General features: G+C 44.7%; 1 protein-coding gene across 8 annotated transcripts in view; it reads left to right on the plus strand.

The window, feature by feature from the left end:
* Positions 1–26812, plus strand: part of cars2 (cysteinyl-tRNA synthetase 2, mitochondrial) — a 54975-nt gene that overhangs the window by 6258 nt on the left and 21905 nt on the right. For 6 of the 8 annotated variants that reach the window (XM_069890409.1, XM_069890402.1, XM_069890404.1 and 3 more), the window contains 6 exons: positions 8683–8800; positions 8881–8952; positions 11826–11931; positions 14438–14521; positions 20398–20527; positions 21346–21479. In XM_069890409.1, coding sequence (XP_069746510.1) covers positions 8747–8800; positions 8881–8952; positions 11826–11931; positions 14438–14521; positions 20398–20527; positions 21346–21479 — 580 coding nt within the window. In that variant the 5' untranslated portion in view covers positions 8683–8746. Of the gene's footprint in view, positions 1–5967; positions 6093–6878; positions 7066–8682; positions 8801–8880; positions 8953–11825; positions 11932–14437; positions 14522–20397; positions 20528–21345; positions 21480–26812 lie in introns of those variants that run through there. The other 2 variants (XM_069890405.1, XM_069890403.1) reach the window with 2 other exon arrangements.

Raw genomic sequence — 26812 nt, forward strand, 5'->3', positions numbered from 1 at the left:
ATGGACAAATTGGGCTGTAGGGCCTGTTTCCAAGTGGTAGAATTTTGCCTCAAATAAAAAAAATGTGATGAATATTCACCATTGGGCATTAGCTCCCTTAAAAAGCTGGTGATTAAAAAGTCTTTAACAATTCAGGTTGAAGAATATGTGTGGCATCTGGGTATTGAGGAGGGCAGCTCATGGAATAGCTACCTTTCTGAGAGATCAGGTTTTGATTTAACATCTCATCTGAAATGCAGCCCCATCCATCCCTCTGGCAGCAGGGACTTTCAGCACTACTTCTCTAAATATATGGCACACTACCTTTCTAAATATATGTCACACTACAACAGTTAACATTTTAGGTTGATGACCATTGACATCAAATTAACTCTGATTTTGATTGCACTATGTTCTGACTGCAATTGTGCATTTCAAGCACCAAGTTAAAAAAAACTGATACTGTAGCAAGTCCCCGGAATCTTAATTGCACCAGCTCAGGAGGTTCCGATGATGTCATTTGGAACACGTAGGGTTTTGAAAAGCTGTGCGTGACTGTTTGAGTAAATGACTTTTACTGAACTTCGACTCGACTACGTCTGCTCATTTTCTAGTTCTTCATTTTGCACTGTGACACATTTGCTGCATTAGTGACCCTGATGGGACCAAATGGATTTTGGACCCAACATAGACAATGCAGCAGTTTCGCTCAAACTGCCCATCTTTTGGACCACTCAACCTGAGGTTTGGTTCGGGCCGGTTGAGGCACAGTTCCACATTTGTAAGATAGAAGAGGATGCCACTAAGTATGTGGTAACGACCTCGACCAGGACACAGCCAGTCAAGTAGTGGATTTCCTTTGGAACCCACCAGCTCTCGGCAAGTACAAAGCCCTAAAAGCCCTCCTTCTCCAGATTTACGGTCTCTCAAGATGTGAATTTGGTGCATAGCTCCTCCATATTGATGTCCTGGGAACCGCGCCCCTTTGGAGTTAATGAACTGGCAGACGGCCATAGGCCATGCCTGCTCTTTGAGCAGTTGTTTTTAGAGCACATGCCAGAAGACATCAGCTTCATGTTGGCTGATGAAAACTTTAATAACCCTCGAACAGTGGCCATCTGTGCAGATGTTCTGTGGCACACGAGACAGCAAGGTGCAAGGCCCACAGAAATTAGTGCTGCATCACACCCAAAGACCAAGGCTCCACAAGTACCAGCGACAAGGGTGCACATTCCCCGGACGAGCATGACTCTGTGACAATGGCTATGGTAGCTGGCCACCATAACAGCCTAGTCTATGTCTGGGATGAACTCACCCAGCGCAAATTTCTAGTCGACACAGGTGCAGAGGTTTGTGCTTTGACAGCTGTACCAGGAGCACGGGTTCGTGGCTCACTGCGGTGAATAACAGTTTGATTCTTGCATATGGCACATGGACTATACCCCTGAAATTCGGCAACAATAAGTTTACGTCGAAGTTCATTCTTGCTGCTGTGTCCTGGCTGTTGCTGGGTGCCAACTTCCTCAGAGCCCACTCACTGGTAGTAGATTTAAAAGGATGCTGCTTGGTGAACACCACAATGTTCCAGACTTTTCACCTTGGAAAAGCCAACCTACCCACCCTGCACCTAGACGCCATGGAGTGCACGAACAATGAATTAGCCACACTTATTGCAGAGTTTCCAGACATTGTCACTCCCCAGTTCTCCACAGCCACACCCAAACATGGCGTCAGGTCACACACAACATCCTCATCCTCTACTCGCCCGAGCCCAAACCTGCCGCCCAACAAGTTGGGGCTTGCAAAACAAGAGTTCCATAAAATGGAGGAACTTAGAATCATATGCAGATCTGATAGCCCGTGGGCTTCCCTGGTACATATGCTGTCCAAAGCCATGGGAGGTTGGAGACCTTGCCGGGATTGCAGGCATATCAACAATGCTACCACTGCAGACTGCTATCCCTGTCCCCCATATACAGGGCTTTACAGCTAATCTTCATGGCACCAGGATATTTTCTAAAATTGACATAAAATACTTGTAAACCTAGAGGATGCGCCCAAGACCAACATCATAGCACCATTTGGCCTCTTTGAATTTTTGAGAATACCTTTTGGGCTCAAAAATGCTGCACAAACATTTCAGCGATTGATGGGCATAGTGGGGTGTGGCATGGACTTCTTTTTCATATACTTGGACGACATACTTGTCACCAGCCACTCCCACAAAGAGCACCTGCTGCATCTGCGTTTACTCTGCCACGGCTTATATGAGGTCGGGCTAACTGTGAACCCTGGCAAGTGCAAATTCAGACAGTTGAGTATTGAGTTCTTGGGACAGCAGATCAGTAGCTGGGGTGTCATTCCATTGTCTAGTAAGGTGGAAGCCGTCCTAAAATTCGCAATGCCCGATGCAATCAAAGAACTCCAGGAATTTGTAGGGATGGTGAGTTTTTACCATCACTTTCTACCCTTTGCAGCTCATATTAGGAAACCCCTCTTTGACCTCATGTCCAGCAATGCCAAAGAACTCAAGTGGACAAAGGTAGCATTCCAGCAGACCAAAGACACCCTAGCGAAAGCAACATTGCTGATCCATCCATAAATGGTTGCACCAAGCGGCTTAACAATAGATGTGTCCGACATGGCAGTAGGCGGGGTTTTGGAATAGTATACTAATGGACAATAGAAGCCTTTAGCATTTTTCAGTAGGCACCTCTGTTCTCCGGAAACGAAATACAGCACATTTGATAGAGAACTACTGGCACTGTACCTAGTGGTCAGACACTTCCACTATTTTTTGGAAGGCAGGGACTTCACAGTTTTTACTGACCACAAACTGCTAACGTTTGCTTCGCCAAGGCTTCAGATCCCTGGTCAGCCCACCAGCAACGCCACCTTTCTCACGTATCTGAGTTTTCAACCAGGATTAAACATATCACAGAGTAATGTGGTTGGCGCCCTGTCCCACTCCTTCGTTCAAGCATTACGTATCCTCTCTCTGGGTATAACTACATGGTGCTCACCAAAGCTCAGTGCCGGGACAATGAACTCAGCTTATGGAACTGCTGTCACGAGCCTGCAACTCGAGGATGTAACCTTTGGGCCTCAAGGTACCACTCCCCTGTGTGATGTTTCCACAGGTCAGCCTTGCCCTATCGTCCCTGCTACGTGGAGACGTTGCATTTTCAATGCCATTCACAGACTGTTCAATCCCCTCCATTCAAGCAACGTTCCACCCGATAGCTGACAAGTTTGTATTGCATGGGCACAAAAAGCAGGTCACATACTGGGCAAAGATGTACATGGACAGCCAATCTGGCACTGCTTCAGCCTTTCCAGCCACAACAGTGTAGATTTGACCATGTGTATGTCGACATTGTCGGCCTGCTTCCGGTGTCACAACTGTCTAGAAACTTGTTAACAGTCATCGATAGATTCACTAGGGCGCCAGAGGCGGTTCCTACGATGGACTCATCGACTGATTCACACGCCAGAGCTTTTATTTCTGGCTGGATATCTCGGTTCAGCCTACCCACACATGTCATCTCTGACAGAGGTCCTCAGTTTACCTCCACACTCTGGGACATTTTGTCGCGACTGCTGGGAATGGAGCTCCACCTCATGGCAGCCTACCACCCGCAGTCGAATGGCCTGGTGGAGAGGTCCTGTAGGCACATGAAGGCTGCACTGGTGGCCTTTTTCCAGGGACGTTATGGCAGACGAGCTGCCCTGGATCCTCCTGGGAATAAGAACAGCACCCAAGGAGGATCTCAACCCTTCATCGGCAGAGTTGGTTGATGGAGGAGCCCTGCTCATTGTTCCTGGGGAGTTCGTGCCCGCAGCACACAGACAGGAAGTGCCACCAACTGAAGTCTCAGGCAGACGGTGGGAGCGGCTTGGAAAATTGGCCCCAGTTCCCACGTCAAGGCTTGGAACAACAACACCCTTCTTCCCAAAGGAACTCCAGGACTGTGAGTTTATGCATAGAGGTGCACACGGACTACCTTTACAGAGGCTGTATGAGGGCCCCTTCAGAGTGCTACAAAACAATCGTACAGCTTGTGTACAGGATATTGGGGGGGCATTCAGAGACATTTATGTTTGTCCAACTAAAGCCCACTCATCTTGACCTTGCTTTAAGAATTATTTTCCAGAACTCGATAGACTCAGGATCGGTACCTATGGATTGGAGGGTAGCTAATGTTACCCCACTATTTAAAAAGGGGGGTAGAGAAAAAGCGGGGAATTATAAGCCGGTGAGCCTTACATCAATAGTGGGCAAAATGATGGAATCCATTATTAAGGATGTAATAGCGGAGCATATGACTAGCAGAGAAGGGATCGGACGGAGTCAACATGGATTTACAAAAGATAAATCGTGCTTGACAAATCTATTGGAATCCTTTGAGATGGTGACAGGTAAAATAGATGGGGGAGAGCCAGTGGATGTGGTGTACCTGGACTTCCAAAAGGCCTTCGATAAGGTCCCGCATAAACGACTGGCTTCCAAAATCAAGGCTCATGGGATTGGGGCAAAGTATTGATGTGGATTGAGAACTAGCTGGCAGGTAGAAGACAGAGAGTTGGGATAAATGGCTCATTTTCTGAGTGGCAGGCGGTGACCAGTGGGGTGCCACAGGGATCTGTTCTGGGACCCTAGCTGTTCACAATTTACATTAATGATCTGGATGAGGGGATTGGATGTAATATCTCCAAATTTGCAGATGACACTAAGCTAGGAGGGGTTGTGTGCACAGAAGAGGGGGTCAGGAAGCTCCAGTGTGATTTGGATAAATTGAGGGACTGGGCAGATACATGGCAAATGTACTACAATGTGGATAAATGTGAGGTTATCCACTTTGGTAATACAAACCGGAAGGCAGATTACTATTTGAATGGCAATAGATTAAGAGATGGGGAAGTGCAGAGAGACCTAGGGGTACTTGTACACCAGTCTCTGAAGTCGAGCATGCAGGTACAGCAGGCGGTTAAAAAGGCAAATGGTATGCTGGCCTTCATATCAAGAGGGTTTGAGTATAGGAACAAGGATACCTTACTGCAGCTGTACAGGGCCTTGGTGAGACCCCACCTGGAGTATTGTGTGCAGTTTTGGTCACCTTATCTAAGGAAGGATGTTCTTGCAATGGAGGGAGTGCAGAGACGATTCACCAGGCTGATACCTGGAATGGCAAGAATGACATGAGGAAAGATTGCGCAAATTGGGATTGTACTCGCTGGAGTTTAGAAGATTGAGAGGGGATCTCATAGAGACTTATAAAATTCTGGCAGGACTGGACAGAATGGATGCAGATGGGATGTTTCCAATGATGGGAAAATCCAGAACCCGGGGCCATGGTTTGAGGATAATAGGCAAACTATTTAGGACCGAGATGAGGAGGAATTTCTTTACCCAGAGGGTGGTGAATCTGTGGAATTCATTGCCACAGAGGGCAGTAGAGGCAGGTTCATTAAATGTATTTAAGAGGGAATTAGATATATTTCTTCAGTCTAAGGGTATTAAAGGTTACGGAGAGAAGGCGGGGACGAGGTACTGAACTTTAAGATCAGCTATGATCCCGTTGAATGGCGGAGCAGGATCGAATGACCTACTCCTGCTCTTATCTTCTATGCTTCTATGATCGACCCTTGCCATGACCCCCAATGTGAAGGTGCATACAACTACCTGAGAGCAGTGGGCAGTAATGGCACCTGAGGTTTAGCCTCCTATCGCAGGTTCTGGGGGTGGGGGCCTGGGGCATGTAGTGGCTCACCAGAGGCTTAATAGAACTGGCTTGGGAGGTTCCGAGTGATGCCATGACATCACAATGCAATGACATCATTTGGAGCACATGGGGTTTTAAAAAGCTGCATGTTACTATTTGAGTAAATGACTTTGAGTTTCCACTAATCAACTTGTTTCCCCCCCCCTTCCCCCTTAACTATTCATTCCAGTTCCTACCTTTTTCCGCCAAGCCTAGACTCCTTCCCCCCGCTCCCCATCTATCATCTCCCAACCTCACACCGCCCCCCCCCCCCCCACCCTTCCCCCTTTTGTTCGGATGTCTCTCATGTTTACCCCACACCTTGATGAAAGGCTCACGCCCAAAACATTGGTGATGTATCTTTACCTTTGCTACATAAAGGCACTGTTTGACCTGCTGAGTTTCTCTGAGTATGTTATTTTAACTGAACTTCGGCTCCACTGCGTCTGATCATTTCCTCATTCTTCATTTCACACTGTGACACAGTTGCTATAATACCAAATTTTGAATTGTTTTCCAGCTGCACAGAGGTGCATTTGTGCTTTGAATTTATCAGCAAGAAGTTCAGACTCGATTTCTGCAGCTTGTCTCTGATTTGACAACCCAAACTGTAGACTCTTATTTTCCTCCAGGTGGAGCCCTGAGTTTGAATTCAAACTGCTTTCATACTATCTGCTCTGTTGATATCAAGCAAAATTAATTTTGCTGTGAATGTGAAGTAAATGAACTCGAAAGTAAACGTGCATATAACTTGAATTTATCTTCAATAGTGTGGTGCTCCCTTGGCATAAGCCAATCTTTCACCTTAAATTTCTACAGTGGGATCGACTCCCAAGGTTCTCGATTTGGGAGCAGTGTCATCAGCACAAATTTATTAATTAAATTAAAGCATTGACCAATTAATATAATTGTTTTCTACCAAATACAGATATTAGTAAGTTGGAACAGCAAATTAGGTTTTAATGTCAATATTGACTGTTGTTTCATTAATCGACATGTTTCCCCAATACTTCCTAAAAAAAAGCAATCATTAATGTCATCAGTAGGTTAGGGCACTGATTTTGATGTTGTGAAGCAGTGATTGGGGTTGATATGTAGAGAGAGTGTTTCTGTTTGTTGGGATCTAATGAACTTTTATTACCTAAAGGTATTGTTTTCTACAGGGCAAAGATGTTTTCAAAATAATCTGATTTCATTGGATGATTAGATTTCAGAGGTGAAGTGGTCTAAAAAGTAATGCAAGAATCAATTACAAATTCATGCTTTGCCGACTGGATTCTTTGGAAGCAAAGCTGGCTCAGACTGTCGAGGAACACCAAGTGCTGTAGGTTTCTCTGTCAGAGCGCTGGACAAAGTGACGATTCTCTGTCTGCTTTACAGTAGACAAAAGTCAAAGAATTTAATGTATGTTCTAAATGTAGTATTGTGTGACAATAATGGAACCTTAAAATGGGGAAGTAAAAAAATCGAAGCCTCTGGTTTTCCTGATGGATATAGTGAGATCCTTTTTTTATTGCTATGAGATAAAATCAAAGAACACTACAGCACAGAATTTTTTTTTCCCATCTAGTCCATGCTGAACTCTTATTCTGCCTAGTCCCATTGACCAGCACCAGGACTGTAGCCCTCCATACTCCTCCCATCAATGTAGCTATCCATTTTTTCTTCAATATCAAAATCAAGCCCACATTCACCATCTTTCCTGGCAGCTCGTTCCACACAACCTCACCAGTTGCTATATGAAGTACCCCCTGATGTCCCCTTCAACATCTCACCTTTCGCCTCCCTTCAACATCTCACCTTTCGCCTCCCTTCAACATCTCACCTTTCGCCTCCCTTCAACATCTAACCTTTCGCCTCCCTTCAACATCTCACCTTTTGCCTCCAACATCTCACCTTTCGCCTCCCTTCAACATCTCACCTTTCGCCTCCCTTCAACATCTCACCTTTCGCCTCCCTTCAACATCTCACCTTTCGCCTCCCTTCAACATCTCACCTTTCGCCTCCCTTCAACATCTCACCTTTCGCCTCCCTTCAACATCTCACCTTTCGCCTCCCTTCAACATCTCACCTTTCGCCTCCCTTCAACATCTCACCTTTCGCCTCCCTTCAACATCTCACCTTTCGCCTCCCTTCAACATCTCACCTTTCGCCTCCCTTCAACATCTCACCTTTTGCCCATGCCCTCTAGTTTTTGTCTGAAGATGAACAATTGATTAAAGACATACTAGTCTAAATCTAGAAGGCATTGATTTAAGGTGTGTGGGGGGAGAGAGAGTTTTTCCACACATAATGGTGTTTACATGGAGCAAGCCATCAGAGGAAGTGGTAGAGATGGGTATAATTATGACATTAAAAAGACCAGTACATGAATAGGATATGGGCCTTGCAGGCAATTAGGACTAGCTCAGATGGACAACTTGTAGGCATTGAAGAATTGGACTGAAGGAACTGTGTCCTTGCTGTATCACTCTCTGACTAATCTACCTTTCCCACTGCATTTACTTGCAAGTATGGTAAGTGCCTTTTGCAATACCATGGCAATTGTAATAAAACAATAAGCCATGGCCCACAAGCAAGACTGCATCTCTCCTATAGTGAGATCCCATACCTCGACCAATTCTCTCCATAGTCAGACTACCCATGAGGAAATCCCATTGTTAGATCCAGACTGTGTTCCCAAAGCAAATTCCTGTACCCATAGCAAGATATGGCACCTAAACTGAGCTTCCACATCCCAAGCAGGACTGAAACCTCATATTGAAAATACAACCGGTTTTGTACTTGGATTGAGTCCCAATATATGTAGCTAGAATCAGATCAACCGGGAAACTCCCAGCAAATGGATTGAGTTTCCACACTTTGACCACAACACCACACATAAACAGGTTGTGCAACTAAATATTGTTAACCACAACTCAGAATTTTGCTTTTCTTTTAGCACATATGTTAGAATTGACATCCTAAGAAGAATATTGACCAACGTCTTTGGTGTCGATGTCACCATGGTGATGGTTATTACAGATGTTGATGATAAAATAATACAGAGATCTAAAGAGGTAAATAGCTCAAAGGATTTGCATACAAAACCAATAAATTATAATTTAGTGCCTGATTTTTATTTTTGTTTTGATTGCAGTTGAATATTTCCCCTAAGGCACTTGCTTCCATTTATGAACAGGATTTCAAACAGGATATGGCAAGCTTAAAGGTAACATAAACTAAAATATAAAGGTAAATCATAAAGGTAAAATATAACTCAAAAGTCTCAGGTGAATGCTGACTCTTTATTAATATTTCTAATTCCAGCTTCTTTGAAGTGGAGAGAGTGTATAAAGTGGCAGTATTCATTTCATTATGATTGTAGCTTATTTTATTTTTTATCTCAGACTGACATCCTGCACAAACCTCTTAACATCTAAATATCTACGTTCCTATGCTAATTATGTATTTGGATAGAGATTTTTGAAATATCGCAGCATCCATATGCAGAAATATATCTATATCTCTTCCCCTGAGTGGCCAACTCCTTTTTTGAAATTGACACCAGTTCAAGCCTTCCCAACCAGTGAAAATAAAAAAAAACAAAATCTGGAAACAGCATTTCTGTGGATGCTGTATGATTTGCTCAATGTTTCCAGTATTTTCCACTGTTTTGATTTGAACATGTGAAGTTTTTTATTTCCTTGTATCCAATCTCATGAATTATTACAATTAAATCACCTCTTGTTCATAGAGTCGCAGATGGGCTTCCCTTCAGCCCATCTAAACCATGTCAATCAAGTTGGCATTCTGGGCTAGTCCCATTTGCCTGCATTTGGTCCATATCCCTCTAATCCCCTCCTTTCCATAAATCTTGTGAAATGTCATTTGAATGTTGTCATTGAGCCTGCTACTAGTTTTCTCTGGCAACTCTTCCCTCTGCATGAATAAAAATTCTCTTGAGTCCCCCCCTCTCATCTTAAATGTACATTCTCTATTTGTACAATCATCTACTCTGGAGGGGGGGGGGCAAGATTGTGAGCATTCATTTTAAACATGTCTCATAATTTAGTAAATCTACCAGATGACTTCTCAGCCTCTTTTGCTCAAGGGAATAAAAACCCAGTCTATATAATTTCTCCCTGTAACTCATCCCCTCTAGTCCTGGTAACACTCTGGTGAATTTCTTCTGCATCCATTCCAATTTATTGATACCCTTCCAAAAGTGTTCAAAGAATTAGAAAGCATCAAAACAGGCACTTAGGCCCAACTTGTCCATGTCAACTTGAAATTGTGCCCATCTCCTGTATATATTCATGACTCTCTCTGTGTGGAAGAACTTTCCCCTCATCTCTTCCTTAAATCTTTCCTTTCTCAACGTAAATCTGTGCACTATAGATTTGGACTCTCCTACATGAGGAAAAAGACCATAATCATATTGTCTGACACTCATGACTTTGAACCCCTATAAGATCACCCCCTCAGCCTATTTTGCTCCTAGGAAAGCAGTCCCATTCTATCCAATATTTCCTTAGAACTAAAGCCATTCCTATAACCATTTACGGAGCGGAAACAGGCCATGTTGGCCTTTCGAGTCCGCACCGGTTCACTGAATTTTGTGCGCCCTCTTCAGGCAATGGTCCCGATGGGTTTGGCCCTCGAATTCCAATTTCAGTGGCTTACACTTCTAGAGTCGATGCCTATTTTATCCTCATCGTTCCAATTTTTTGTAATGTGCCAGTATCTGACAGTACATTGGGAATTTGTCATAGCAGAACCCTCACACACAGGTTTTGTTTCATATGGATGGCCATATGGATGGCCAGAGGTGCAGCCAATTTCCACCATAAAGGGAAAGGAACAGAGTACAAGTTCTGTTAAAAGTGTTGAATGTTTAAAGCATCACAAGGGGTAAAACAGTGCAAAATTTTAAATGTAAAAACCACTACATGAAGGAGTTTCAAGCAACAGAAGGCAGCAGATTCTCGAAGCTAAACACACTCAGTTGGCTGAACTCAACAGATCAAGTCATACATAGTCCAGTACTTTCGCTTTTTCCTCAGGCCTGAAACTTTGGTTGCTTATCATAACCACCAGTGACTTCCCTGACCTGATGAGTTCGTCCTGTCTCCCTCCCAGTATTTTCTTTAGTCCAATTCTACTGAATCTCTGCATACAAGGAACCTTCCATTTCAAGAATCTTTATAATTGTTGCAATATTTCTTTATTTGCAAGTACAATACACTCCATTGTTACATTCCTAGAAGATGGTCCATAATGTCATTTTCCATATTGTGAACTCTTGACAAAAATTGACAAAATTTGTCGTTTCTTTCACATTTAATTTTTGGCTGGTGATTTGTGAATACCATGAGTGTGAATTTCCATTATCTGACCTGCCATATTATGAGGACACACTGTATGTATTTCCATGGGTATGGACACATCTGTACACACTATTCCACACTGCCTCGTATCTTTCTGAATTTGCATATTAACTTACAGTGATTTTTGGACAAGGAGCAACTTTCATTGTCTCAGCATCTTTTAAAAAAAAAGGCTTTCTTTTTTTAAACTCTGAACTGGATGAGCTCTTGCTGTTTCACATTGTATTGTGCCTGTCTCTTGAAAGATCTATCTTTATACCCCTAAATCCTCTCTCTATTCTCCTCTCAGTATACAGAGCGAAAATACTTTGTATCATCAACAAACTTGTATTTTATTGTATCTGGATTAAATTGCTTATTATTGTGCATACCAATAAATTGTAAAGGTTTATTGGCATGCTATCCAGCCAAGTCAACTCACACTAAAGAACACAGAACAATAATAAAATGAAACTGCAGGAATGGATGTTCTTCCTCTTTGAGAATTATTGTAAAATTGCTTGTTGCATCTTCAATATATTTTGTTTCTTTCAAGACTTTGCTTTTTAAATGAATGTTTTAAGTCAATAAATTATTGTTGATGGTGCTAGCCCAGTTTATGATTCCCGTTGCTCATGAATTGGAGTCTGTGCTTATGAATGTAATTTTACTTTGATCTTGGTGTGGTTTTTAATTTTTTTTAAATACAGTACTAATATTTTCCATGTTGCTGCAGGTTCTTCCACCCACAGTATATATGCGAGTGACTGATAATATTCCCCAGATTGTGAAATTCATAGAGAGAATCATTTGCAATGGCCATGCCTATTCTACATCCTCAGGTAACTATATGCATCATTGGTCAGTTTCAGAAGGCACACAGAAAACTCCAGGTGCTGGAATCTGAAGCTAAACACACTGCTGGAGGAACTCAGTGGGTCAAGTAACACAGAGCTAAGGTTCCACGTCTTCATCTATCTCCCCACTATCCTCCACATTAGTACATCATCTTCTCCATTTCTGCCAGCTGCAAATGGGGAAAATTGGGTGTGTTGGTAATTTCCCCACTCCTTTCTGCCTTTTGTAGGGATCGATCTCTCCATACTTTTCTTGTCCCTCCCCACTCACCTCTCCATGACCCTTGGTGTTTTCCCTGGCACCTGGAAGAAGTGTAACACTTGCTCTTACATCTCTTCTTCACCATCATCCAAGGACTTGGACAGTCTTTCCAAATGAGCCAGAGATTCACATGCACCTCCTCTAACCTTCATCTGTTGCATTCAATGCTCCCAATGTAGTCACCCTCTCATTGGTGAGATCAAATGCAGGTATGGGGACTGCTTCACCGTCTACAATGGCAATGCCAGTTGCACACCATTTTGTTTCCTTCCTATTTCCACATCGACCTCTCCATTGCCAAAGTGAGGCCCAATGTAAACTTGAGGAATAAATAAGGTGTTGTATTTCACCTGGATGGTATGAACATTGAATTTACAAGTAATGAGTCCCCTTTCTCTTCTCTTTACCTTCTGCTCTTCTCAAACCTCTTATTTTCTGTCCCCTTTCCCACCTACCCTACCTAGACCCCTACCCATTCTCACCCCATCTCCTGTTTGGTGCCAAATCCTTCCTCCTCACCCCCCCCACCTCCCATTCTCCCCACTGGGTTCTTCTGCTCTCTTTCACCGCCTCTCCACCCCTGCTTGGTTCAATCTGGTCTTACTTTATACCTTTATATCAGATTCCAGCACTGGCAGCTTTTGTATTCCTCCATTTTGCCCTTTGTTTTTCTTGTTTGACCTCTGCGAGTTTGCTGCTTCTCTCTGCTATTTTTCACCTCCATCTGGTTTACCAATCCTAACCCCGTCCCTCCTTTCCCACTCTGTCATTTTTACACTGGCTTCTCTTCTACATTTTCCAATCCCAAAGGGGTTTGAAATGTTGACCATTCATTTTCTCCCATTGATACTGCCTGATCCGCTGAGTTTCTTGACCAGAACAGGTTTATTTATCCACCAGGTTCAGGAACATCTGCTACCCCTCCTCCATCAGACTCCTCAACAACAGACTTGATCAGAGACTCATTTAAGGATTTTCTTTTGTTCTATTTCTATTGCACAGTTTGTTTACCTCTATTATCTGTTTAATTTTATTTGTTTACATATTTACACTGCACAATTTATCTTTTGCACTACCAATTAGTGGTAATTTTGCCATGCCTGCATGAAATAGGAATCACAATGTGATGTCATGTATGTATTCTGACAATAAATCTGAAATCTGAACACTGGCAGGGTTTCTTAATCCTGTAACGGCAATATATTGATTTTAGTAATGAACTTAGTGAATCTTTCTGTTACTTTTGGACTCCTCAGAATGTCAGTCTTGTCTGATGTACGTGTATGTGAAACTAAAATATTCCTCATGATATAGCAATGAGCCGATTGGGAGAACTGGACTACTATGAGGTTCATTTATGATTCATGGTGCTGAGTGATTTGAAAACATCAAGTTGCAAGATCGTTGAAGCCAATAGTGCCAGGCACTATTATGGGTCTTGCCCTTTACCAGTAAAAAGCATTAATCTTGTTACCATTTTTCTTCTCTTTGGCTTGGCTTCGCGGATGAAGATTTATGGAGGGGTATGTCCACGTCTGCTACAGGCTCATTTGTGACTGACAAGTCCGATGCGGGACAGGCAGGCACGGTTGCAGCGGTTGCAAGGGAAAATTGGTTGGTTGGGGTTGGGTGTTGGGTTTTTTCTCCTTTGTCTTTTGTCAGTGAGGTGGGCTCTGCGGTCTTCTTCAAAGGAGGTTGCAGCCCGCCGAACTGTGAGGCGCCAAGATGCACGGTTAGAGGCGATATCAGCCCACTGGCTGTGGTCAATGTGGCAGGCATCAAGAGATTTCTTTAGGCAGTCCTTGTACCTCTTCTTTGGTGCACCACTGTCACGGTGGCCAGTGGAGAGCTCGCCATATAATACGATCTTGGGAAGTGCTGAAATATATTGGTGGTGTTTAAAATTAATGAGTGGTTTAGATGGAGTAAATAGAGAAAAACGGGTATTTTGATAACTGGAAAACATCTATCTAAGACGACTTGAAAATTAAATAGGACAATTAACTTTTTCTACTTTTACTGTGAGATCAAAGATCTAGTAGGAAGAGAAAAATCTAGCATGGGTATGATGTGCACAATGCCACTGCATGTTGTAGAAGGTGATTTTTACCACTCTGTGCAGTTGAATAGTAACTTGTCCAAGTATTAATGAAGTAAGTGATATACAAGAAAATTCTTGCCTAGTTAATTGTGATTTCAACAAATTTCTTTTTTTTTAAACATTTTCAGGAGATGTGTATTTTGATGTCAAATCTATTGGTGACTGTTATGGAAAGTTCGTCAAAGTGAATGATGACACTGCTGTAGAATCAAGTACGTAAAATATTCCTTGCTGTTTTCTTGTTTATGAAACCATGATAAGATTTTACCTTCAGCCACTTCCTTGACACATGGTCATTCGCAGACAGAGTTCTACCCTTGCATTACAAGGGCTTGTATCAGCCTGGTTATTGCTTTTTTAGAATCAGAATGATATGTAGGCGATCCCTACACTCTCCAGTCACATCAAAAAATGGATATTAACTTGTTGGCTAAATCACCACAGGACAGGCTTACATAAAATGCAGCTAATACACAATTAAACAATAATGGAATCCTGTTCTCACTTTACACAACTGTCTAAAAGGTATGGCACATAACTCTTGCAGTGTCACTTAGCAATTTTCTAAATGATGAGTCTCTGAGAGTAAGATTTGTGGCTTTTGTCTTCCTGAGCGGAAGAATTCAGTCCCCTTTATAGTGATAAAGCACAGAGACAACCCCTTTAGTCCACCAAGGCTGCCTGCAATCATCTCTCCATATTAAACCCATTTCCCAGCACTTGTCCCAGGGCCTTTGGCATATCAAGTGCTCTTCCAAATACCACTAAAAATGTTTGAACCTGGCTTCACCACCCATCAGATAGTGGATCCTGATTTCAAACAATTTCTTCTTGCATTCCAGTTGAGTCTTCTTTCCCTTACCTTAACCAATGCTTTCTGTCAATAAACATCTTTCTCTAGGACAAATTTCTTCTGATCAACTATTTTTATGCCAATCATTTGGTTTGCGTCAATCAGGTCACGCTGCCTTTTCTATTCCATAATTGAAACTTTGTAGCGGCAGCTACACTACTACTGAAAGAACACACAACCTGATGGGTTGAGCTCAGTGAGCAGAACTGATTTATTGCAGGCTGCTGGGCTGGACTTGTACTCCGAGCCCGGTCCTGGCTGAGAACCGCGCTGGGGGGCGCTGACGTCACCCAGGCGTCACGTGGTCCCCCAGTGCGGGCTTCTGAGCCCTGTGCTGAGAAGAAGGGGAAACCCCCGACGGCACCATTTTGGCAGGCTGGCCCGCTGCGTGGATTATAAGCGTGTTTCTGTTCCCCTGCCTAGTGGTGTGCCACCACACAGCCACCCTCCCAGAACTGGCGCCAATGTCCTTTTTAGCTGGGTGGCCTCGCTTCTTAGGCTGGGCCACAATCACTGGTTCGGTGGGGTCGAGGTGCGCTGACTTCAGTCTGTCCACAGTAAACAGTTCCCACCTGCCGCTGATGTCCAGCGTGAACGTAGACCCTGAACACTGGACAACCTTGTACGGCCCCTCATAAGGTCTCTGCAGAGGTGCCATGGGCGGGTCCCGCCGAATAAAAACACTCTACGGAAAGGAGCTCACTGGGAACGTGAGATGGCCGTGTGCTATGTCTGGGCGGCGGTGAGAGTGCGAAGGAGTCCAAGCGGGCCTGGAGGTGGGGAAGCAGCTCGTGCGGTGATCGCTGGGGGTTGTTAGGCGCGTTGATGAACTCACCAGGAAGTGCCAGCGGTGCACCATAGACCAGCTCAGCTGATGATGCTTGCAGATCCTCCTTGGGCATGGAGTGGATGCCCAGGAGCACCCAAGGCAGTTCGTCCACCCAGTTGGGACCGGTGAGGTGGGCCATAAGTGCTGACTTAAGATGCAGACGCTCGACCAGCCCATTCACCTGCGGGTGATAGGCCGTGGTGCGGTGCAGCTCGATCCTCAACCTGTTGGTGAACTGGGCGCCCCGATCACTGGTGAGGTAATTCAGAACGCCAAACTGGGCGACCCAACCGTGCAACAGCGCTCGGGAGTAGGAGTCTGGAGGCGTCCAGCATCGGGATTGCCTCGGGCCAACGAGTGGTGCGGTTCACCACCGTGAACAGCTAACGGTTGCCCAGGGAAATGGGTAAGGGCCCAACTATGTCCACATGAATGTGGCTGAACTGTTCCCAGACGTGCTCAAACTCTAGCATGGATGCTCTGGTGTGCCTGTGTAGTTTGGACATCTGGCAATGGATGCATGTTCTGGCCCAGCCCATGCCAGACGAACTGTTCTGCCAACATCCAGACCATGGACCTGATGGATGGGTGTGAAAAGTTGTGGAAGACTTGCCTACGCCACTGCTGGGGAACCACTGGCCACGGGGTGCCCATAGAGACATCACACAGGACGGTGCTTCTGCTGCTCGGAGTCGGGACGTCTCAGAACTGCAGGCCCGTGATGGCAGTCCTGAAGGCTCACGTCTCCTCGTCGGACTTCTGGTCCTGGGCGAGCTGGTCGAAGTATAGGCTGGGTGTCAGCGCACAGATGGCCAGTTGCGAGAGTGCATCGGTGACCATGTTGTCCTTCCCTGCATTGTGCCGAATGTCGGTGGTAAACTCCGACACGAAGGAGAGTTGACGCTGCTGGCGGGCCAACCAGGGGTCCTTCACCATCGCGAGTCCCTGGATGAGGTGTTTGTGGTCAGAGAAGATGGTAAAAGTCCTCCCCTCCAAGAAATAGCAGAAATGCCGCACCACCAGGTACATGCCCAGTAACTCATGGTCAAAAGCATTATACTTGCGCTCTGGTGGGCAGCTTCCATTGTCCGTTCACCTGCTGCTCCAGGACGGTGCCGACAGCTGTGGCAGAGGTATCAACGGAGAGCGCCATATGCAGGTCGGTGTGCAGGTGGGTGAGCATGGTAGCTTTCGCGAGGGCGTCCTTGGTGGCCTCGAATGCACTGCAGGCATCTGGGGTCCAGGTGAGCGTTTTGTGCTTGGCTGCGATGAGGGCAAATTGCGGCTGCATGATGCGCGCAGGTCACTGGGTGAATCAGTTGTAGAAGTTGACCATATCCGCGAACTCCTGCAGCCCCTTGAGATTGTCTGGACGTGGGAACTCCTTGATAGCGGCAACCTTCGTAGCGGCGGGTGTGGCTCCCTCGGCCGTGATGGTATGGCCCAGGAACTGCATGGACTCTTTCCCAAACTGGCACTTGGCTGGGTTGATGGTGAGGCCGAAGTCGGCCAGGCGGGTGTAGAGGGTGCGCAGGTGGGCCTTGTGTTGTGCCTGATCCCTGCTGGCAACGAGGATGTCATCCAAGTAAATGAAGACGAAATCCAGGTCCCTGCCCACTGAGTCCATGAGGCGGTGGAGGCTCTGAGCGGCGTTCTTGAGCCCAAACGGCACGCAGAGAAATTTGAACAAGCCTAAGGGGGTGCTGATGACCATCTTGGGTATGTCCTCACGGTGCACCGGGATTTGATGATACCCGCGCACCAGGACAATCTTGGAGAATACTCATGTACCTTGAAGGTTGGCCGTAAAGTCCTGGATATGAGGGATGGGGTAACAGTCAGGGACTATCGCCTTGTTGAGCCGTCGATAATCTCCGCAGAGGCGCCAGCCTCCGGAGGCCTTCGGGACCAGGTGGAGCAGAGAGGCCCACGGGCTGTCGGACTGCTGAATGATCCCCAGCTCCAACAGATCCCCAGCTCCAACAGATCCCCAGCTCCAACAGATCCCCAGCTCCTTCACCACCTGGAGCTTGTCAGGTGGGACCCGGTGTGCCTTGGCGTGAACCAGTGGGCCCTGGGTGGGGATGTGGTGGAGCTCCCTGTGGCGTGGCGAGGAAGCGGAGAACTGTGGCTTGAGGAGGGTCGGAAACTCGTCCAGGATTCACTGGAACTCATATCTAGACGTGCTGATCGTGGCCACCTGTGGCTGCTCTGTACGGGAGGCGTCGAGGCGAATGGCCTGGAAAGTACGGGCGTCCACCAAGCGCCTACCTCAAATGTCCACCAGAAGCCTGTGGGCGAGGAGGAAGTCAGCACTCAGGATGGCAGTTGGAAGGGACGAGAACTTTCGTCAGCTGATCTGGAAGTGGACTGTCTTATCTCCATATGTCCAGATCTCTGTTGCGTTGGCCGCACAGAGGGGAGATCCTCGAGGTCGGTTCCTGGACTCGATGGCCGTGGCCAGGATGACGCTGATCTGGGCCCCAATGTCGATGAGGAACCGGCCGCTGACTGAGTCCCGCAGGTAGAGGAGGCTGTGTCCTTGGCCAGCCGGCGCAGCCATTAACAGCGACTGGCCTGCTCGTTTACCTGGAACGAGCAGGGCTGATGACATTTCCGAGCCTTGGTTCCCCAGCGCTGGTGGTAGAAGCAGAGGCCTGGAGCGGATGCCGTGCCCCTGGTTATGCTCTTGGTGGCCCTTGCAGGGGCTGGATGCTCTTCTGCAGCACTAGAGGCGGACTTGGCATGGTCATGCCCATGCCTCGTGACCTGCTGCACCGATGAGCCCTCCGGGAATCGCTTGAGCCATATTTCTTGGGCCTTCTGAGTGACCTTCCTCTGGTCGGTAAAGCTCTCGGGCCAGTAACAACCAGATGTCCTCGGGCAGATGATCGAGGAAAATGCGCTCGAAGAGTGGACAGTTGGTGTGATCACCCATGAGCGCGAGCATCTCGTCGATCAGCTCCATCGGGGACCTGTCCCCCCAAGGCGTTGAGGTCCAGCATCCGAGCGGCACGCTGGCGCCTGGATAGTCTGAGGGATCCGGTGAGCACTCGCTTGATGGTCTCGTATTTGTCTTCGGTGGGTGGGTGCTGAACGAGGTGCAGCACACGTTTGGCAGTGGCCTGGTCCAGGTCGGCGACCACATGGTAGAATTTGGTCGTGTTGGATTAAATCTAGCGAAGGTGAAACTGAGCCCCTGCGTGGCCGAACCAGGTCTCCGGCTCCTGAACCCAGAAGTCAGGCAGCTTGATGGCTATAGCACTGATCCCAGGTTCGCTCATGATGGGTTCAAAGACATTTGAAACAGTCAAGGTCACCAATTGTAGCGGCAGCTACACTACTACTGAAAAAACAGACAACCAGATGGGTTGACCTCAGTGAGCAGAACTGATTTATTGCAGGCTGCTGGGCTGGACTTGTACTCCCAGCCCGGAACTGGCTGAGAACCACGCTGGGGGGGTGCTGACATCACCCAGGTGTCACATGGTCCCCCAGTGCGGGCTTCTGAGCCTTGTGCTGAGAAGAAGGGGGAAACCCCCCCCCCCGACATCACCATTTTGGCCAGCTGCCCTGCCGCGTAGATTACAAGCAGGGCTGGTTCATCTGTCTCGTGGTGTGCCGCCACAAATTATTATATCAGATCACCTTCAGTAGACTCTCCTCTAAACCCTATCCAGACCAATTACTTCCTTTTTGCTGTGGCCTATTGATTTTATAAAATTGTACCATAATCTCTCTGTTCTTGTATACTGTGCCTGACCAAAATGGGCAAGTTTACCACGTACATGGATGCCTTGAAGTGCTGCTGACTGTTGTTTGATTAGAGCATTTCAGATTTTTGACCCGAAGAAGAAATAACAATTTATTTCCAGCAAAGAGGATATTGGGATAAGTGATAAAAATCTTGTCTTGGTAAACAAAGGTAAAAGGATGAGGGAGTGAATCCTGCAGAAGATCTATGAGCCTCTTGAGTTTTTGGGGGGAGAAAATTCCAATCTCTCCTTATAGCTCAAGCCCTCAGTCCTGGTAACACACTTTAATTTATGTGCAAATCAACTTTTTTAGCTTCATTTATTTCATAGAATTCATAGCACAGAAATTTATCATGGTGCTCTTGGCACTTCAATAATTCTCTATCAGTGGATCATATTCCCACCTACCTTTTTTTTCCTACTCTGTCACTGTGCTTGAGAGGAAAAGGGAAGCAGAAAAGTTTGGCAAAGAGGTGAAAGCATCACAGAAGAGAGATGCCCTCTATATATTGATGTGTAAGTAATATGGCAAAGATAGGTAAATATAATCAATGTTCCACAAATGAGCAGCGTGGTTAGCAAATCGCTATTACAGCGCTATAAACACTGAACTATTTTTAATTACCTGTTTTGTTAATCTTTAATTTCTAGTTAACTTTAACAAAAGATACATCCGAGACTTTGCTTTGTGGAAAGCATCGAAACAACAGGAGCCGTTTTGGCCATCGCCATGGGGAAATGGCAGACCAGGCTGGCACATTGAGTGCTCAACAGTTGCAAGGTTAGCTGGGCTTGTGCACAGTAGGGTCCTCGATCACAAAAATGTAGGAGCATGTGTGCTAGGATGTTTTCCACAATAACATTCATTTCTAGTCTGCTCATGAATCTATGAATAACTATTCTACATCAGAACTTTTTGGAAACTAAAGCATCAATTGTGGTAGTAGTAGAATGAAAGGAGTAAAATTAAATAAAATGGCTGTCAGAAGTGTGGGGTTAATTTCTGCTGTGTAACCTCTTATTTATTTTCTGCCTTCAGTTAGGGTTTTCAATGTTCTTGTCCATCAACTTTGGTTTATGAAACACATGTAATGTACTAAATTGGCCTCAAGTAAAATATATGACAGTTGTAAACAATACTTGAAACAAACCAATATTGAGTTCTTGCTGAGGAGTTAGATTTTAAGGAGCATGGTAAAGCAGAAGGAGGGGTTCAGGATGGAATTCTGCCATAAGGATCTTGCCAGCTGAAAGTATAGCCAGAGGTGGACCAATGGAAGTTGGATCTCCTGTCAGTCCAGAATTGGCTTGAAGTCAATCTCTTGAAGGGTTACAAAGTGGGAGGAATTGATCATGGACAAATATGAAAAACCCATGATTGCTTCACTGTGGGCCTGTGTTTTGTTTAAACTTGCTATTAAATATTTTTGATCGACTTCCTGGTTGTGAGGGGGGGTGGGAGGTAACTCCCTAGTAACAAGCCTTGATCATTGCTGTGCATTTTGGTGTTTCTGTATATTAGAGTATACTGGGCACGGAAAAAATATTTTTGCATTTCCTAGTATAGGAGATGGTGACCTAACTATGTGGCATTTGCAGCTCTATATTTGGAAATAAACTGGACATCCATTCCGGTGGAATAGACCTGGCCTTTCCCCACCATGAGAATGAGATTGCTCAGTGTGAGGCCTATCACCAATGTGAGCAATGGGGAAACTACTTTTTACACACTGGTACGTACCTACTTTGGAGAACGGATAAAGTGAAAATGAAAGGACACTTGCTGCTAATTGCCAGCATGCATTTTTTAAATTTAGTGTGGGTAATAACTTAGAGCAATGTTCCCAACAGGACATGGGAACATTTATCTGGAAACAAGAACTTTGTTTTCTAATCTTTGGTTTTACTCAAGGGCTACACACATTTTGTTTTAATGTAACTTCCACAAGAACATATAATTGGAAAATTTATCCTGTATCTTTCTAATGGGTTGACAGAAGCTGTTTTAACCAATAATGTTCACTTTCATCTGGATCAAAGTCTGACAAGTTTGGATGATCATATTTTCAGTTCTGCAAGTCTCTTGTAGAGGATAAAGTGTGGGAATAGTAATTTGTAAATGGATCATGAGTAGACATAATTGATAGCTTGTGATGAGTGGGATTGTTTAGTAGAGTTGTATACCTGAGTTTAAGTGCTTTGCCTCACCATATCCATGCTGTCCTTTAAACACAGCAACACTAATCTCATTTGCTAGCATTGGGATGATATCCTCCTTTGTCTATCCCATAAATGCCCCTTAAACATAGTGACTGTATCTGATTCAACCACCCCCACTTTTTTTGGTATCCCTATACTGGAGAAAATATTTGACCATCTGTTTCTGCCTCAATCTTGTATGCTTCCATCAGCTAACCCATGAGCCCCCTTTAGTGCAATGAAAGCAAACATTACCTATCCAATCTCTCCCGTGAATAAAGTCCTCCCGTGAATAAACTCCTCTGCACTCTTTCTAGTGCAATTCCACCCTGCTGAGCAGCGAGCAGAATTTTGGTTTACTCAATTTGCCCCCCATAGAGAACCATAGAACATTACAGCACAGAAACAGGCCCTTCAGCCCTTCTAGTCTGTGCTAATTCATTTTTCTGCCTAGTCCCACTGACCTGCACCCAGTTCATAGTCCTCCATACCTTTCCCATCCATGTACCTGACCAGATTCTTGTTAAATGTTAAAATTGACCCTGCATTCACTACTTCAGCTGGCAGCTCGTTACATACTCCCACTACTCTCTGTGTGAAGGTTTCCCTCTAAATTTTTCCCTTTTCGTCCTTAACCAATGTCCTCTGGTTTGTATTTCACCTACACACACTGGGGGGAAAAAACTGCCAATCTACATTTACTCTGCTCTACCCCATGTCATTTTAAATACCTCTATCAAATCTTCCCTCATTCTTTTATGCTCCAGGGAATAAAGTCCTAATCTGTTCAACCTTTCCCTGTAACTCAGTTCCTGAAGTCCGGGCAATGTCCTAGTCAATCTTCTCTGCACTCTTTCAATCTTATTGATACCTTGCCGGTAGTTAGGTGACTAAAACTGTACACAATACTCCAAATTTGATCTCACCAATGTCTCATACTACCATAAGATCCCAACTCCTGTTCTTTGATTTATGAAGGCCAATATGCCAAAAGCTCTCTTTACATCTCTGTGATGCCACTTTCAGGGAATTATATATCTCTATTCCCAGATCACTCTGTTCTACTCCCCTACTATTTACCATGTATATCCATTCTTGGTTTGTCCTTCCAAACTGCAACACCTCACAGTTGTCTGCATTAAATTCCATCTGCCATTTATCATACCATTTTTTCACCTGGTCCAGTTCCCTCCTCAAGCTTTGAAAACAACCCTTGCTGTAACACCTTCAATCTGCTTTCTTGCTGATTCAATTGACCACATTATCATCCAGATCATTGATATAGATGACAAACAACAATGGCCCCAGCACTGATCCCTGAGGCACAGCACTATGCACAGGCCTCCAGTCTGAGAAGCAATTATCCACCATCACTCCCTGGCTTCAGCCGTCTAGCCAATGTCGAATCTAGTTTACTACCTCACCATGAATACAGAGCATCTAAATGTTGCTGACTAACCTCCCGTGAGATACCTTCTCAAAAGCCTTATTAAATGTAAACAGCATTCACAGCCTTTCCTTCATAAACTTACCTCCTAACGTCCTCAAAAAACTCTATCAGATTAGTTAAGCACAAAAGCCAAATGGACTATCCATAATCAGTCCCTGGCTTTCCAAATACTTGTTTATCTGATCTCTTAGAACATCTTCCAATAATATACCTACTACTGATATCAAGCTCACTGGCCTATAATTCCAGGGTTACTTTTGGAGCCTTTTTTAAACAATGGAACAACATGAGCTACCCTCCAATCCTCTGGCACCGCACCCATGGCTAAGGATATTCTAAATATTTGTGCCAGAGCCTCTGCAATTTCTATTATAGCCTCCCTCAAGGTCCGAGGGAATATCTTGTCAGACCCTGGGGATTTATCCACCTTTATTCACTTTAAGACAGCAAGCATCTCCTCTTTAATCTGTATCGGTTCCATGATCTCACTGCTTGTTTTCCTTGTTTCCATAGATTTTGTGCCAGTTTCCTAAGTAAATACTGATGCAAAAAAAAGAATATCTCTCCCTTCCCTCTTGATTCCAAACATAGCCGACCACTCTGATCTTCAAGGGGAGCAATTTTTCCCCTTACTATGCTTTTTCTCTTAATATACCTATAATTCCAGGGTTACTTTTGGAGCCTTTTTTAAACAATGGAACAACATGAGCTACCCTCCATTCCTCTGGCACCGCACCCATGGCTTAGGATTTTTATTCACCAAAGCAACCTCGTGTGTTCTTTTAACCTTCCTGATTTCTTTCTTGAGTTATTTCTGGCATTTTTTTTTATTCCTCAAGTACCTCATTTGCTTAATGCTGCCCATACCTTCTATACACCTCTCTCTTTTCCTGAACCAGATTCCCAATATCTCTCAAAACCAAGATTCGTGATGCTTGTTAACTTTCCTTTTAATCCTGACAGGAACATCCAAACTCAGTACTCTCAAAAATTCTCCTTTGAAGGTCTCCCACTTACCTCTCACATCCTTGTCTGAAAACAACTTATCCCAAATCCACATATTCCAGATAATTTCTCATTTCCTCAAAATTGGCCTTTCTCCAATTTAGAATCTCAACCTGAACCCCTCACCTATCCTTCTCCATAATTTATTTGAAACTAATGTCATTAAGATCACTGGCCCCAAAATGTTCCCTTACACATACTTCTGTCATCTGTCCTGTCTCATCCCCTAATAGGAGATCCAGTATTGCACTCTCTCTAGTTGGTACCTTTATATATTGATTTAAAAAACTTTCTTGAACAAATTTGACAAATTCTAAGTCATCCAGACCATTTACAGGGTGGGAGTCCCAGTCAATATGTACAATCCTGTGTTTCCTGGAGCTGTCTGCTATCTCTTGACAGATTTGCTTCTCCAATTCTCATTGACTATTGGGTGGTCTACACTACAACCCCACGAGTGTGGTCATACCCTTCCCGTTCCTCAGCTCCACCCATATAGCCCTCTGGTCTGTTCTGCCTGAGCACAGCTATATTTTCCCTGATGAGCAATGCCACTCCTCCCCCTTTCATCCCCACTGCTCTATTGCGTCTAAAGCAATGGAAGCCTCGAACGTTGAGCTGCCAGTCCTGCCCCTCTTCCAGCCAAATTTCACTAATGGCCACAATGTCATAATTTCACATGCCAATCCACACTCTCAGCTCGTCTGCCTTTCCTACAACACTCCTTGCATTGAAATAGATGCACCTGAGAACATTTTCACCACATACAATGACTCTGCATGCTTATAAATCTTTGTTAGACTACCACAGTAAAACTCTGGTAGTCTAACAGCCTCAGGACTTGGCTCGTGTCAGACTGGTGGATTTTCTGGACTATTGAATGTTACCTATTACTACCCAAGCATATTTGTTTTACTTTTACATATTGCAGAATAGAATCACAAACTTCCAGTGAATTTGCTGAGTTTACAGGAATGGTAAATAGAATTCACAGTTGGACCTATGTGTTCCAGTTGATCAAAGAAATTTGGACTCTACATACACTCTGGACCTGAGTCATAAAACTCCATATGTTCCTTACCTCAGCTGCAATCTTATAATTAACCATGCTAAGAACACTGGCCTTGCCCACACTGCCATTTGCACTCTACCTGCCTCACAATCCATACTACTTGATGCCAATCCTTTGGGATTGAATGTAGGATGATCAGTGTTACTGTATACCTCTTAGATAAGAGTACTGCAGATCCAGTGTCACCAATGCAATTGCATTAGTGTGAATACCTCCATTCATCTTACAATGAAGGCTAGCAAACCATTTACCCACCTAATTGCTTTCTGCCTTGAAAAACTTGTGTATTCACAAAATGAACATCAACACTCCCCAATCTCTCAACATTTAACAATACTTTGCTTTTCTTTTACATGGAGTGGTGGATAATCCCATATTTTTCCCACAATATATTCCCATCTGTCCATTCATTCAGCTTCTGTGCATCCTCTTGAAGCTCCTCTTTCTCCTCCACTTTCTCATAATCACACTTCATTTTGTATTGTGTGGAGACTTGGAAATATTGCTTTTAGCACTCAGCCAAATTATTGATAAAACCAAGACCTAAGAACCACTAATCACAGACTGCAAACCTGAGAATAATGGTTTTATTCTCGTTTGTCCACTAACCTGTGCTCTCTCCATATCAGTTGATAACCTCCATTTCCATATGCCTTAACATCCTGTGTGAGATTTTGTCGAATGCATTAGGAAAATCCCAATATACCATATTAACTAGTTTTTCCTTATCCTAATAGATGGACCCTTTAGAAACTTGTTCAAAGTACATTTCCTTTCATAAATCCAGTTGTATTTCCTAAATTTTGAAGAAACACTGACTATTGGTAGGAGTTGTAAGTAGGCCTTCAAATGATGAGGAGAATGCAAGAAATGGAAGTTTGAATTGCATGTAACAAAAGTAATAACTTTATATCTACATATTGATTAAACAAAACAAATTAACTATAATAAGGTGCAGGTATAGCGACTACTCCAGCAGAGTTACTAAATAAATACACGTACACAGGTTTAGTCAGCAAAGATTGTTTATTCGAGTTTGCTTCCTCCTTTTGTATCCTTCCTGGCCTGAGCTCCACGAGACCAGGAGTGGCATCACCACATGCTTGCCACTAATCTGCGGGGCTGGCGTGTTTAAAGTAAACATGATGGGAACCCTGTAGAAAGGCACAATGGTCTAGTGTGCCACTACTCGGCTCGCAGCGCTGCGTGCACGTGGTTTCTTGCCCAGGTGAGTGAGCAATTAGCCGCATGCACCTTGGGCGGACGCCCTCGTCTCCTGGGCTGGGGCAGCAAATAGGAGAAGTAGGATCCACATGTGCAGGCTTGAGTCTGTCTGCACT

The sequence above is a fragment of the Narcine bancroftii genome, chromosome 7 (assembly GCF_036971445.1).
Source record: "Narcine bancroftii isolate sNarBan1 chromosome 7, sNarBan1.hap1, whole genome shotgun sequence".
Lineage (NCBI taxonomy): Eukaryota > Metazoa > Chordata > Chondrichthyes > Torpediniformes > Narcinidae > Narcine > Narcine bancroftii.